The sequence below is a fragment of the Oncorhynchus mykiss genome, chromosome 2 (assembly GCF_057628025.1).
Source record: "Oncorhynchus mykiss isolate SJ-2025 chromosome 2, ASM5762802v1, whole genome shotgun sequence".
In the NCBI taxonomy this organism is placed as follows: Eukaryota; Metazoa; Chordata; class Actinopteri; order Salmoniformes; family Salmonidae; genus Oncorhynchus; species Oncorhynchus mykiss.
In genome coordinates, this window is record NC_143023.1 from 38,331,124 (window position 1) to 38,344,997 (window position 13,874).

At 43.3% G+C, this 13,874-nt stretch overlaps 1 protein-coding gene and 2 long non-coding RNA genes across 3 annotated transcripts; all 3 read left to right on the top strand.

Moving 5' to 3' along the window:
- Positions 1-51: 51 nt before the first annotated feature.
- Positions 52-2,172, top strand: LOC149985096 (uncharacterized). Its single transcript, XR_016486420.1, has 3 exons — positions 52-1,662; positions 1,763-1,891; positions 2,032-2,172. It is a non-coding gene; the product is annotated as an uncharacterized LOC149985096 (long non-coding RNA).
- Positions 2,173-2,299: 127 nt separating this feature from the next.
- LOC149985097 (uncharacterized) lies at positions 2,300-2,866 on the top strand. The gene is made up of 2 exons (XR_016486421.1): positions 2,300-2,355; positions 2,476-2,866. It is a non-coding gene; the product is annotated as an uncharacterized LOC149985097 (long non-coding RNA).
- Positions 2,867-2,988: 122 nt separating this feature from the next.
- LOC110489273 (mediator of RNA polymerase II transcription subunit 18) lies at positions 2,989-6,428 on the top strand. Its single transcript, XM_021561959.3, has 3 exons — positions 2,989-3,312; positions 3,604-3,700; positions 5,442-6,428. Exons 2-3 carry the CDS (start codon positions 3,628-3,630, stop codon positions 5,993-5,995), a joined length of 627 nt encoding a protein of 208 aa, XP_021417634.1. The 5' UTR covers positions 2,989-3,312; positions 3,604-3,627; the 3' UTR covers positions 5,996-6,428.
- Positions 6,429-13,874: the final 7,446 nt, after the last annotated feature.

Below are 13,874 nucleotides of genomic sequence, written 5' to 3' on the forward strand. Positions count from 1 at the left end.
AAATATTCAGCTCTGCAAATATCAGAATCATGTTTTCCCATCTGACAGTCATCATGACTGATTAGCTCTATATTATCAGGAGATCACACAACCTTGGGGAACCCCAAGAGGAGGACACTGCTGGACAAAATACAAACAAATGTTGGACATTGGCCATCAACCTCCACTATATTATATATTAGATGATATACTGTAATCAGGTAGCACATGTTGACTTCCTGTTAACCCTTTGATTGGCTATCCCTCTATGAATAACAACATAAAGGCCACGGTCTAGGTTGAAACATACTGTATCTAACAGCAATTGCAACGCAAGGGAACCAACATTTCCGATGAAGGCTTATAAGCCTAGTGACTAATGGCATGCTCTCAATTAACACATCAGATGTCACATTTGGTGTTAACGCCTTGCAAGAAGCTGCATGCAAACCCGCTGATGGAAAATGGAGCTCCAGACCACATTAGTCAAGGACCCCATTGTGTGTCACTGACACTTACACCACAGCCTATGCCATTGGTTCAGAGGAAACATCTGTGTGGGAGGTGTTGATAAATGTTTATGTAAAGTCTTTTTTCTTATCTCTGTTTCCTACTGAGTCAACTGTTCGATTTGTGATTTGTAACCTCTGCTTAATTTCCAATAGCTTTAAATTATAATCATTAAGTGTCAGTGTTGGCGTAGGCCTGTAGCCTGCACATTTTAAAGCAGATTACTTGTGGCTGTTTTAAATATAATGCTTAAGTAGGGACTAATCTCTGCTTCAACAGTGTTTATTGTAATCATGATCGCTACCTCTGCCATAATTATTGTATTTATGGTTTGGGCCTCATTTCCAACATCAGGTAAGTGTCTGAAATTTACAAAAACATTAATATCACTCAATACTTAGCTGAGTGAAATTACCTGGGGGTTAGAATTCTCACATATGTATGGGCCTTTATTGAAAATGCAAAAGGCTATACAGTGTTTAACCTTATTGTACACTGTTATACAGCCAAACAATTAGTATACAGATGTACCACAGAAACTTAAAAATAGATGTTTTTGAATACTCATTTGAAATTTCAATATTCAAATGTCTCTCTGGACGTTGAAAACCTGCTAATCAGTTTAATCAAATAGGACATGCATTGAGTGATTTGTTTAGGCGATTGATGAAGCTGAATTAACATGATGTTGTTATTGTTTTCTATAGGCATAAGAGAAATTGCTAACTATTTCAATCATCAATCCATCATTTATTCATCCATTCCTTACATATAAACCTTTTATAAACACTTTATTAACAGTACTTTCATGTAACGCTATTGTACTTTCTTATTGTTTTTATCAATGTGTTGTAGAATCTTCAAGTCCTCTTCGCATACCGCTTGGGAGAAAATTGTTGATACCCTGCATAAGTAATGAAAGTCATCCAGAATCTTTTAGCTGGTTTTACAGTACAAACAATGTTGACCGGCGCCGCACCCAGATTTTTCATGAGGATAAAAGTGGCCTACATCTCCTTTCCAAACATTTTTGGCATAGAAAGAGTGTTTTAAGGAATCGTTCACTTGTAATCAGCCCTTTTACAAAGGAGGATCAAGGAATATACTTATGTGGATTGTATAAAAATGACAAGATCACATATGGATTGTCCACTTCAGTTGTTCTTGAAAAAGGTTAGTCAGCCTATTATAATTGGAGATAATTTGCAAGCAGATTGATCGTCTACACTAAATTAGTTTACAGCTCACCCTAACCATCTATCTCTTTATTTAGGATCTCACATGCCAATAATAACCACTGTGTCAAGCAGTGGTTTTATGCATGAAGTAACTAAGAATGTGATTACCAGCACATATTACGCACTTGACTCCGCTCTGAACAACACCACCAACAAAAGCATAGGTGAGACCCAAAAGGAGTAGTTCTTAAACCCCAATCTCACTGACTTTCCACATGTTCTCTAACATCAACAGGATTGCCAGATTCTTTACTAACAGCATTTTCTGTAGTAACACTACCCAACACTGTTGCCTCTTTTACAGACAATGGGCCTACTCCTCCAGATAACCGAGAACCTCAATGGCTGGCATCAACAGTAGCTGGAGTCTCTGCAGCTGTGTGCCTTTTCCTTGTTGCACTGGCACTGTTTAAATTATGCCATTTGAAATGGAGAATACTCGCAGGTAGGATAAATATACCGTATTGTTATCTTTGAAGATGGGGAGATCACAAGATTAATACAATTGTTTGGAGATGGTAATGCAGTTTGAGGCCCTATCTGTTTTAAATGGAAATGTTTGTCTGTTTGTTCAAATGTTTAAGCTTCTGCCAATCAACTTCTCTGTGGTGGCCAGGGGACCAGCTTTGTAAGTTATCTTATCTAGCCGACATTACTACTATTATTCTTGATAAAACGATATTGGTGATGTTTAGTTGCACATCAGTATAGTATTATGCACATACATCTATGCATCTCCTTTCAACAGGAGGAAGAAACTACACTTGTTTATTCATCCTTGTTTATCAGGAGAGTCCAACAGAGAGATGACATCAGAAATGACAATGAGTGTGTGTACAGTCATATCAGGGTCTAGGAACTAAGAATGACACTACTTTGATGAGAGGCGTAATAAATAGTTTAAATCAAGTGTTTCCATTGTGCTCAGGCACACAAAATGCCAAAAAGGCATACTGTTGTTGTTGGGAATGATTTTTATGCTTTGAATTGGTTTGTTTTATATTCTGTCAAAAAGTTATTTAATCACATTTTGGCATGACCTTTTGTTTGTATTAAATTGGTATTGCACTGTGTCACGCACTTCTGTACTTTTAACCTTTAAACCAATATTTAAAAAAATAAAAGGAAGAAAGCCTGCTTTATATATCAAAAAGCATAACGCCTGTGTATTCAGATGTCTATACATTTAATTTGTGACATACTTGTAAACAAGTTGCTGAAATGTAACATTTTGAACTCATCGATCCGCTGAGTTGCTTTCAGAACGTTTTCAGATGCTTTCGGAACGTTTCCGTTCTTGAATGCCCCTTGCTGCATATCGTTGCACAATGCGCAAACGCGGATCTGGGTGAGAAGTATGATAGCGAGCTAGCTATTCCTCCCCCATCACACGGGCTCAACTCTAGCCAATCTGTTACTGTGAACGTTGAAAACGTTTATTTGTACCTGCCTAGCAACCTAGCTAGCTTGTTTCAATGTAACTATGAGCTAACGTTAGCTAGGTTGCAAGTTAGCGTGAATTGCTGCAGTGGCAGTTTGCGAAGGAAGAAGCAGGTACTCGGCAGTCCAAGCCGCCAAACATAAGGTGAGTTAAGTGCATTTTGCCTGATTTCTCAGTGACTTTTTCTTATCGGTGACTTGTTTAATTTTTTCTGTAGCTTATTTGGCTAGCTAGCTAACTGGCTAGCTAACTATTGGTTTGAATGAAATTAGATACTGTCTGTCTAAACTAGCTCTAACTAGCCTGATAGCTTAGCCAGTCGGGAAATATGACAAGGTTGGAGATGCAATCATTAAGAAATGATGTTTATAGTCATAACGTTAGTCTATGTAATACGAATTGATTGAGGTGTTTTCATTTTCCCCCTTGCTCTAGTTACCTGTCTGACACTGACGAGTGATGGAGGCCCCACCAGTCTCAGTGCTGCCCATCACGGGGGGCACAATTAACATGATGGAGTACCTGCTGCAAGGTGAGTTTACCTCGTTCGAGATTCTTGAGTCTCCAGTAGGGCAGGCGTACCTATTTGGTATTCTGTGGTTGGCCATCTTGTAGGGGTCTTGAAAAATATATCCAGATCATAATCAATGTCAATACAGTGCATTCGTAAAGTATTCAGACCCCTTCACTTTTTTCCACATTTTGTTATGTTATAGCCTTATTATAAAATGTATTAAATCGTTTTTTCCCCTCATCAATCTACACACAATACCACATAATGACCAAAAAAATAGGTATTGCGAATGTAAAAATAAATAAAATATTACATTTTCATAAGCATTCAGAACCTTTACTCAGTACTTTGTTGAAGCACCTTTGGCCGTGTGATTACAGCTCAAGCACCTTGTCTTCTTGGGTATGACTTTACAAGCTTGCCACACTCGTATTTGGGGAGTTTCTCCCATTCTTCTCTGCAAATCCTCTGTCAGGTTGGATGGGGGGCATCGTTGCACAGCAATTTTCAGGTCTCTCCAGAGATGTTCGATAGGGTTCAAGTCCGGGCTCTGGCTGGGGCACTCAAGAACATTCAGAGACTTGTCCCAATTCACTCCTGCGTTGTCCTGTTGAAATGTGAACCTTTGCCCCAGTCTGAGGTTCTGAGTGCTCTGGAGCAGGTTTTCATCAAGGATCTCTCTGTACTTTGCTCCGTTCATCTTTCCCTCGACCCTGACAAGTCTCCCAGCCCCTGCTGCTGAAAAACATCCCCACAGCATGATGTTGCCACCTCCATGCTTTCCCGTAGGGATGGTGCCAGGTTTCTTCCAGACGTGACACTTTGGCATTCAGGCCAAATAGTTCAATCTTGGTTTCATCAGACCAGAGAATCTTATTTCTCATGGTCTGAGTCCTTTAGGTGCCTTTTGGCAAATGCCAAGCGGGTTCTCCCATCTCCACAGAGGAACTCTGGAGCTCTGTTAGAGTGACCATCTGGTTTTTGGTCACGTCTCTGACCAAGGCCCTTCTTCCTCGATTGCCCAGCTCTAGGAAGTCTTGTTGGTTCCAAACTTCTTCCAGTTTTAAGAATGATAGAAGCCACTGTGTTCTTGGGGACCTTCAATGGTGCAGATTTGTTTTTGTACCCTTCCCCAGATCTGTGCCTCAACACAATTCTGTCTCTGAGAGGTTTTTGCTCTGCCATGCACTGTCAACTGTGGGTGTCTGCCTTTCCAAATCATGTCCAATCAATTTAATTTATCACAAGTGGACTCCAATCAAGTTGTAGAAACATCTCAAAGATGATCAATGGAAACAGGATGCACCAGAGCTCAATTTTGAGTTTTATAGAAAAGGCTCTGAAAACTTATGTAAATAAGGTATTTCTGGTTTTTTATTTGTATAAACCTGTTTTTGCTTTGTCATTATAGGGTATTGTGTGTAGATTGAGGAAAGAAATGTATTGTATTAATTTTAGAATAAGGCTGTAACGTAACAAAGTCTGCATAAAGTCAAGGGGTCTGAATACTTTCCGAATGCACTGCATGTTCAGCTGAAGAACCCATACCAGCCCCTGTGCTGTGGCTTGGTCACCTCTGTATCAGTTAGTTGCGATTCAATAATTGAAAATTGCTGTATATTTCTATTGAGGCCTTTTACATTTTTTAATTTGCATTTCAATTCACTCTTAAAAAGTCCAAATGGCAAGTTGCACTGATTCAAGCTACACTTGATAATATAACATTGCTTACACCGTTCTGTCATGTCCCCACACTCAGGCAGCGTCTTGGACCAGGCCCTCGAAAGCCTATTGCACCGCCTCCGGGGCCTTTGTGACAACATGGAACCCGAGACATTTGCCGACCATGAGCTGGTCTACCTCCTGAAGGGCCAGCAGGGCAACCCGTTCCTGTTGCGAGCCCGCCGCTCCCTCTCCCACCCCACAGTGCCCTGGCACCTGCGCTACCTGGGTCAGCCGGAGGTGGGTGACAAGTCCCGCCACGCGCTGGTTCGCAACTGTGTGGATGTGGCCGCCTCGCACAGCTTGCCCGACTTCCTCAATGAAATGGGCTTCCGCATGGACCACGAGTTCATAGCCAAGGGCCACATTTTCCGCAAAGGTGTGCTCAAAGTGGTAGTTAGTAAACTGTCTCGCATCCTGGTCCCCGGGAATACAGAGAACACTGAGCCGCTGTCCCTCTCCTACCTGGTGGAGCTCAGTGTATTGGCCCCTGCGGGCCAGGATACCATGTCAGAGGACATGCGCAGCTTCGCTGAGCAGCTCAAGCCCCTGGTTCACCTGGAGAAGATTGACCCCAAGAGACACATGTAAGAAGGAGTGTTTTATGATGAGCCTCTGTTGGCTGTCATGGACAAAGTGTAGTTTTTATTAAAACATTTTTTTTTTTTTTACATGGGACTTATTTTTGTATGATTCCTATGAGAAAGCGCTTTCCCACAGTCCTTTGTCTCTGTAAATGAACTCTAGATCTCACAATCTTGATGCGTGTCTCGTACATTTGGAGAAGGACCATCTGTCATTTGGATGTTAGTGGTGTTTGACAAGGACTTCACAGGAGGTTTATGACATAGCCAACATGGCTGATGTGACAAATGAGGCTTTGAATGAGTCAATAAATAACAATGTTTCTATTCACAGTGCCGAACTCTTAGAATATACGTTTTGTGTAGTGCTTTGTTCTGATTTTGAGATGTTTTAAGAAATGCACAGCGCTATAGTGTTTATAAAAAAATGTTTTTCTCAACTCAACAGTGTCCTCTTGGTTTGCAGCACTCAACAAGTGAGTGTGCAGCAGGACACAACATCGTGTAATGTTCAGACAGGCCAGTTTGTTCTAACCTACATATTCATAACATAATCTGACATGTAGAATAATGTATCATAACATTTAAGTCGTTTAGCAGATGCTCTTATGCAGAGCGACTTACAGGTGCAATTGGGCATGCCTAGCTTAAGGACACATCGACAGATTTTCCACTGGCTCGGGGAATCAAACCAGCGACCTTTAGGTTACTGGCCGAATGCCCATTCTGCCGCCCCATCATTCCAGCTCTATTAATAACATTTCTATCTGCCATATTCCCCAATGTTTGTATTCTAAATGTTGACAGGTGCCATTTCCATTGACTACCACTAGGGAGCTCTCCTACTCTATTTATAAAAACAGCCATTCTGGTTAGAGCAAGTTATATTTGCACCTCGGATCATCTACACATGAGCTGTGGTTGCCATGGTAATAGTTAGCCACGAGATCTGCACATCTCATCCCACAACTCTAATTAGCTTTTTCAATTGCTTAATGATATATATACCTGTGAAAGCTTTCCCTTTCTTCCTCTCACAAAAGCATTGATTTCCCTTCCCCTCTCATTTCTCTTAACCCATTACTACATCAATGGCAACCTGTGTGGAGGGAGGCTCTTTTGAGTACAAGACTTGAGACCTCAGGTTGTTTAATCTACAGTCATAATTTCAAAATGGTCTATTGTGTCATCATGTCCATTCTTGGCTAGAGATCAGTTTTCCTCTGATGCCCTCCCATATACAGTGCATTCGGAAAGTATTCAGACCCCTTCACTATTTCCACATTTTGTTTCTAGCCTTATTCTAAAATTGATTAAATACAGTTTTTCCTAAATCTACACACAATACCCCAGAATGACAAAGTGAAAAAAGGTTTTGAGAAGTGTTTTCACATTTATTAAAAAATAAAAATAATATTGTTTACATAAGTTTTTAGACCCTTTGCTATGAGACTCGAAATTGAGCTCATGTTTCCATTGATCATCCTTGAGACATTTCTACAACTTGATTAGAGCACCGGTGGTAAATTCAATTGATTGGACATGATTTGGAAAGGCACACACCTACCTGTACATAAGGTCCCACAGTTGACGGTGCATGTCAGAGCAAAAATCAGAGATTCTCTGTGGAGATGGTTGTCCTTCTGGAAGGTACTCCCATCTCTGCAGCACTCCACCAATCAAGCCTTTATGGTAGAGTGGTCGGACAGAAGCCACTCCTCAGTAAAAGGCACATGACTGACCGCTTGGAGTTTTCCAAAAGGCACCTAAAGGACTCTCAGACCATGAAAAAACAGATTCTCTTGTCTGATGAAGCCAAGATTGAACTCTTTGGCCTGAATGCCAAGCGTCACGTCTGGAGGAAACCTGGCTCCATCACTTCAGTGAAGCATGGTGGTGGCAGCATCTTGCTGTGGGGATGTTTTTCAGCGGCAGGTACTGGGAGACTTGTCAGAATCGAGGGAAAGATGAACGGAGCAAAGTGCGATCCTTGATGAAAACCTGCTACAGAGCACTCAGGACCTAAGACTGGGGCAAAAGTTCACCTTCCAACAGGACAACGACCCTAAGCATACAGCCAAGACAATGCAGGAGTGGCTTCGGGACAAGTCTCCCTAATGTCCTTGAGTGGCCCAGCCAGAGCCCAGACTTGAAACCGATCGAACATCTCTGGAGAGACCTGAAAAAAACTGTGCAGCGACACTCCCTATCCAACCTGACAGAGCTTGAGAGTATCTACAGAGAAGAATGGGAGAAACTCCCCGGTGTGCCAAGCTTGTAGCGTCATACCCAAGAAGGCTCGAGGCTGTAATCGCTGCCAAAGGTGCTTAAACAAAGTACAGAGTAAAGGGTCTGAATGCTTACAGTACCAGTCAAAAGTTTGTACACACAGTGTCACCAGCAAAGGATCATTAAACCACAACCTCCATGCTTCACGGTGGGAACTACACACGCAGAGATCATCCGTTCACATACTCTGCGTCTCACAAAGACATGGTAGTTGGAACCAAAAATATCACATTTGGACTCATCAGACCAAAGGAAAGATTTCCACCGGTCCAATGTCCATTGCTCATGTTTCTTGGCCCAAGCAAGTGTCTTCTTCTTGTTGGTGTCCTTTAGTAATGGTTTCTTTGCATAAATTCAACCATGAAGGCCTGATTCATGCAGTCTCCTCTGAACAGTTGATGTTGAGATGTGTTTGTTACTTGAACTCTGTGAAGCATTTATTTGGGCTGCAATTTCTGAAGCTGGTAACTCTAATAAACTTATCCTCTGCAGCAGAGGTAACTCTGGGTCTTCCTTTCCTGTGGCGGTCCTCATGAAAGCCAGTTTCTTCATAGCGCTTGATGTTTTTTGTGACTGCACTTGAAGAAACTATCAAAGTTTTTGAAATGTTTCGCATTGACTGACCTTCATGTCTTAAAGTAAAGATGGACTGTCGTTTCTCTTTGCTTGTTTGAACTGTTCTTGCAATAATATGGACTTGGTATTTTTCCAAATAAGACTTTTTTATGTATATCACCCACAACACAACTGATTGGCTCAAATGCATTAAGAAGGAAAGAAATTCCACAAATTAACCTTTAAACAAGGCACACCTGTTAATTGAAATGCATTCCAGGTGACTACCTAATGAAGCTGGTTGAGAGAATGCCAAGGATGTGGAAAGCTGTCATCAAGGCAAAGTGTGGCTACTTTGAGGAATATCAAATATAAAATACACTGCTCAAAAAAATAAAGGGAACACTAAAATAACACATCCTAGATCTGAATGAATGAAATATTCTTATTAAATACTTTTTTCTTTACATAGTTAAATGTGCTGACAACAAAATCACACAAAAATTATCAATGGAAATCAAATGTATCAACCCATGGAGGTCTGGATTTGGAGTCACACTCAAAATTAAAGTGGAAAACCACACTACAGGCTGATCCAACTTTGATGTAATGTCCTTAAAACAAGTCAAAATGAGGCTATGTAGTGTGTGTGGCCTCCACGTGCCTGTATGACCTCCCTACAACGCCTGGGCATGCTCCTGATGAGGTGGCGGATGGTCTCCTGAGGGATCTCCTCCCAGACCTGAACTAAAGCATCCGCCAACTCCTGGACAGTCTGTGGTGCAACGTGGCGTTGGTGGATGGAGCGAGACATGTCCCAGATGTGCTCAATTGGATTCAGGTCTGGGGAACAGGCGGGCCAGTCCATAGCATCAATGCCGTCCTCTTGCAGGATCTGCTGACACACTCCAGCTACATGAGGTCTAGCATTGTCTTGCATTAGGAGGAACCCAGGGCCAACCGCACCAGCATATGGTCTCACAAGGGGTCTGAAGATCTCATCTCGGTACCTAATGGCAGTCAGGCTACCTCTGGCGAGCACATGGAGGGCTGTGCGGCCCCCCCAAAGAAATGCCACCCCACACTAAGACTGACCCACCGCCAAACCGGTCATGCTGGAGGATATTTCAGGCAGCAGAACGTTCTCCACGGCGTCTCCAGACTGTCGCGTCTGTCACGTGCTCAGTGTGAACCTGCTTTCATCTGTGAAGAGCACAGGATGCCAGTATCGAATTTGCCAATCTTGGTGTTCTCTGGCAAATGCCAAACGTCCTGCACGGTGTTGGGCTGTAAGCACAACCCCCACCTGTGGATGTCGTGCCCTCATACCACCCTCATGGAGTCTGATTCTGACCGTTTGAGCAGACACATGCACATTTGTGGCCTGCTGGAGGTCATTTTGCAGGGCTCTGGCAGTGCTCCTCCTGCTCCTCCTTGCACAAAGGCGGAGGTAGCGGTCCTGCTGTTGGGTTGTTGCCCTCCTACGGCCTCCTCCACATCTCCTGATGTACTGGCCTGTCTCCTGGTAGCGCCTCCATGCTCTGGACACTACGCTGACAGACACAGCAAACCTTCTTGCCACAGCTCGCATTGATGTGCCATCCTGGAGGAGCTGCACTACCTGACCCACTTGTGTGGGTTTTAGACTCCGTCTCATGCTACCACTAGAGTGAAAGCACCGCCAGCATTCAAAAGTGACCAAAACATCAGCCAGGAAGCATAGGAACTGAGAAGTGGTCTGTGGTCCCCACCTGCAGAACCACTCCTTTATTGGGGGTGTCTTGCTAATTGCCTATAATTTCCACCTGTTGTCTATTCCATTTGCACAACAGCATGTGAAATGTATTGGCAATCAGTGTTGCTTCCTAAGTGGACAGTTTGATTTCACAGAAGTGTGATTGACTTGGAGTTACATTGTGTTGTTTAAGTGTTCCCTTTATTTTTTTGAGCAGTGTATATTTTCATTTGTTTAACACTTTTTTGGTTACTACATGATTCCATAAGTGTTATTTCATAGTGTTGATGTCTTCACTATTATTCTCTAATGTAGAAAAAAGTAAAAATAGAGAAAAACTCTTGAATGAGTAGGTGTGTCCAAGCTTTTGACTGGTACTGTATGTAAATGTGATATTTCATTCTGATTTTTTTTTGCTTTGTCATTATGGGGTATTGTGTGTGTACATTGATGTGTGTGTACGTTGATGGGGGTGGGGGGGGGCAATTTAATCCATTTTAAAATGAGGCTATAACATAACAAATTGTAGAAAACGTCAATGGGGTCGAAATACTTCCCGAATGCACTGTAGCTGCAAGTGCACTTCATGCCCAATGCTCAAAGGGATACTGCGAGATTTTGTTTTCATACTTACCCATAGTCAGACGAACGAGTCAGGCGAACGAATGGATACCATTTTTAGTCTCTGCATGCAGTTTGCATATCATTAGCTTAGGACAATTGCTGTAAGTCTCCCGGTACAGTAGCGAGCTTTAGGGAACTACTCCAAAGCTGGGTGGTTGGTCATGTATAATCTTACAAAGCTAAACATACTGTCGTCATAGATATTTTATAAATGTGTTACTTTTACTGAACATAAGAAATACGATTCTATCCACTTCCTTATTCATTCACTGATGTCGTATAGAGATTGCAAAGTTGTATTTGTCCCACCAGGGTGTCTGTGAGCGCACGGCCAGTGCCATTGAGACAGGTAATGGAAAAGTAGGTAAGTAGAATAATGGCCTAAAGGCGAGGTCTTGCTCATTGGTAGAGAGGACTAGGAAGCATTTCAACATGGGCTCACCTGCCCTCACTTCCGGCCTGCCTTACAACATGTCTGTCCCATTGCCATTAAGTCTGCTTGTAATTATTCAAATACAGCCCTTTTCTGTGCACAGAATTCCATAGTGGCTGATTTATCAATGAAAGTACAAGATAGAGACACAGCCCTTCTTACCACTTTGACCAACAACCAAAACCAGACTCATGGCCCAAAGGACAAGGACTGAGTCTGATGTTTCTTGCTGCCTGTAAAGTGAATTATATATTAAAGAAGCAGATGCCTCTTGCCCAGGGCTGTTTATGTCCAGCCCATCATACACAACATTCTGCTGGCTTTATTCCACTTAAACTTGTGTTTAGTAGCCTGATCTCTGGTCATGAGCACCCCCCCCCCCCCCCCCCCCCCCCCCGCCCTGTGTACCTCTCCTCCGTGGTGCCTGAGGAACCCAGCCAGGCTAATCAGCTGCTTGGCATCGGGCCCTCTCAGCCATTGTGGATCCAGCCAACCAATGGTTTCTTCTTGTGCGAGTGAGTGATTTAACTCACTGCCGGAGGCAGAGGCCAAGCGATGGTGCCTCAGTTTCTTAGAAAATAGAGCTCAGAGTTTCTCCTAAAAAACAGATTAAACAATGAGGTAAATGCAGTAACATGACCTCTTGGGTTGCACACAGTCAATAGTAATGTTCATCATGTGCAGTCAGTAGTAAAGCATATAGCGATCTTTGGCTCAGCAGAAGGTTATGGACATCTCATAGACTACCCCTATTAAGAAATATGAATCGTATTCATCGAGGATTGTCAGGATAATGTACTTGCAGATGATGTACTTATATGCCCATTGTAGAGGGGCATGGACATAACCCTGACCTTCCCACTCCTCATCTCACCCGCCATGGCTCTAATAAGTGGGAAATCAATGTGTATTCCCCAATGTCATGTTCATGTATTTGACAACCAGAACACACATCTATGCCACCTTACCATCTTCTGCCACCCAAAGAAACAGCCTAGTACAGGATAATTGTCAAGGAGATTTTTATCATCCAGACATTGTTTAACTTGTAAATAGGATTAAGCGGGCCACTATCGTATTAGTTAAACCTCTCACTGTCAGAGCCCTCGAAACAACAGAGGAAAGAAACTGTTACCTGCGCACCACTTTTATCCCACTCTGCTGCATTCCGTCGTAATTATAGCCTCTTGGATCCACTCATCTTTGTGCCTCTGAACATTGTGTTCACACCAGGTAGGGCCCGTGCAAAGATCTGTGCCACGATAAGCCTGACTCTTTGCCCAGGGCAGGAAGTATTTAAGTCAGCCCAAGTTGGGCTGGTGCCACGGAGGGGGTGAAATCCAGACTTGCCTACTCAGGAACATTCTTGATAATTGGAAAGGAGCCTCTCCTTCCTGTGTCATTGGGAGCCCATATGCTTGGTGAGGGAGGCGAACTGTGACTGAAGAGGAGGGAGGCGTTTTCCCAGGACGGACATCGGTCTCCCCAGGGCCTCCTTGTGGCTCCTCCAACTTCTAGTCTTCCACTCATCCCAGTACCACCAGAGCGACACTGGTACATGGCCTACTTAAGTAAAGATGTGAGGTTACTGGAGGTGGGAGGGGAATGATGGGTGGGTCTTGGCTGTGGGGAAGTGGGAGGGAACCCTTTATTTTTTGTAGGTGAATGAAATTCCACTGAGTGCTTTTTCGGTGTGCCAATTTACAGGCGCAACGCTTGCCTTGTGCTGTTGTGGAGCAGCTCTTAGCCCAGCCTGCGGCTGCCCCGCTTGTGGCTGAAGTGGTTCGCTGTGGTGAAGGGCTTTTCGAAGATCAGCCACAGAGAGTGCCTTAAGCCAGCCCTCCTGCCTCGGAATGTCTGGTATGGGGACCAGTGTAAAGCAGCCTGCCTGCCTGGACGGGCCGTACACACACTCTCGGCGCTAGGCTACGTCTCCTGACAGTGACAGGGCCTCCCTCTGTCTCTCCACCTATTCCTCGCCTCCCCTCTTCTCCCTCCTGAGGTGTGGTCCTCTTCCAAGCCTCTGGATTGGGTCCACTGTCTCTCATCACCTCTGATTAGTTATTTTTTTATATGTTCTCTGTCTCAGTAGGAGTTCTTGTTCCGAGACATGTTATGCAATGCCGGCCGAAACTCCATAGCTTGGAAATTGTAACTTTTCAGTGTCTGTGAAGAGTGTGAAGAGCGCCCTGCAAAAATCTAACTAGCATAGTAATAAAAAACTGTCTGTTAAGCTAGAGATACAGTATC

Coding starts and splice junctions, on each gene's coding strand:
- LOC110489273 (XM_021561959.3), top strand. CDS start 3,628: ATGGAGGCCCCACCAGTCTCAGTGCTGCCCATCACGGGGGGCACAATT. Junction 3,701..5,441: donor GATGGAGTACCTGCTGCAAG/GTGAGTTTACCT, acceptor CCCCACACTCAG/GCAGCGTCTTGGACCAGGCC.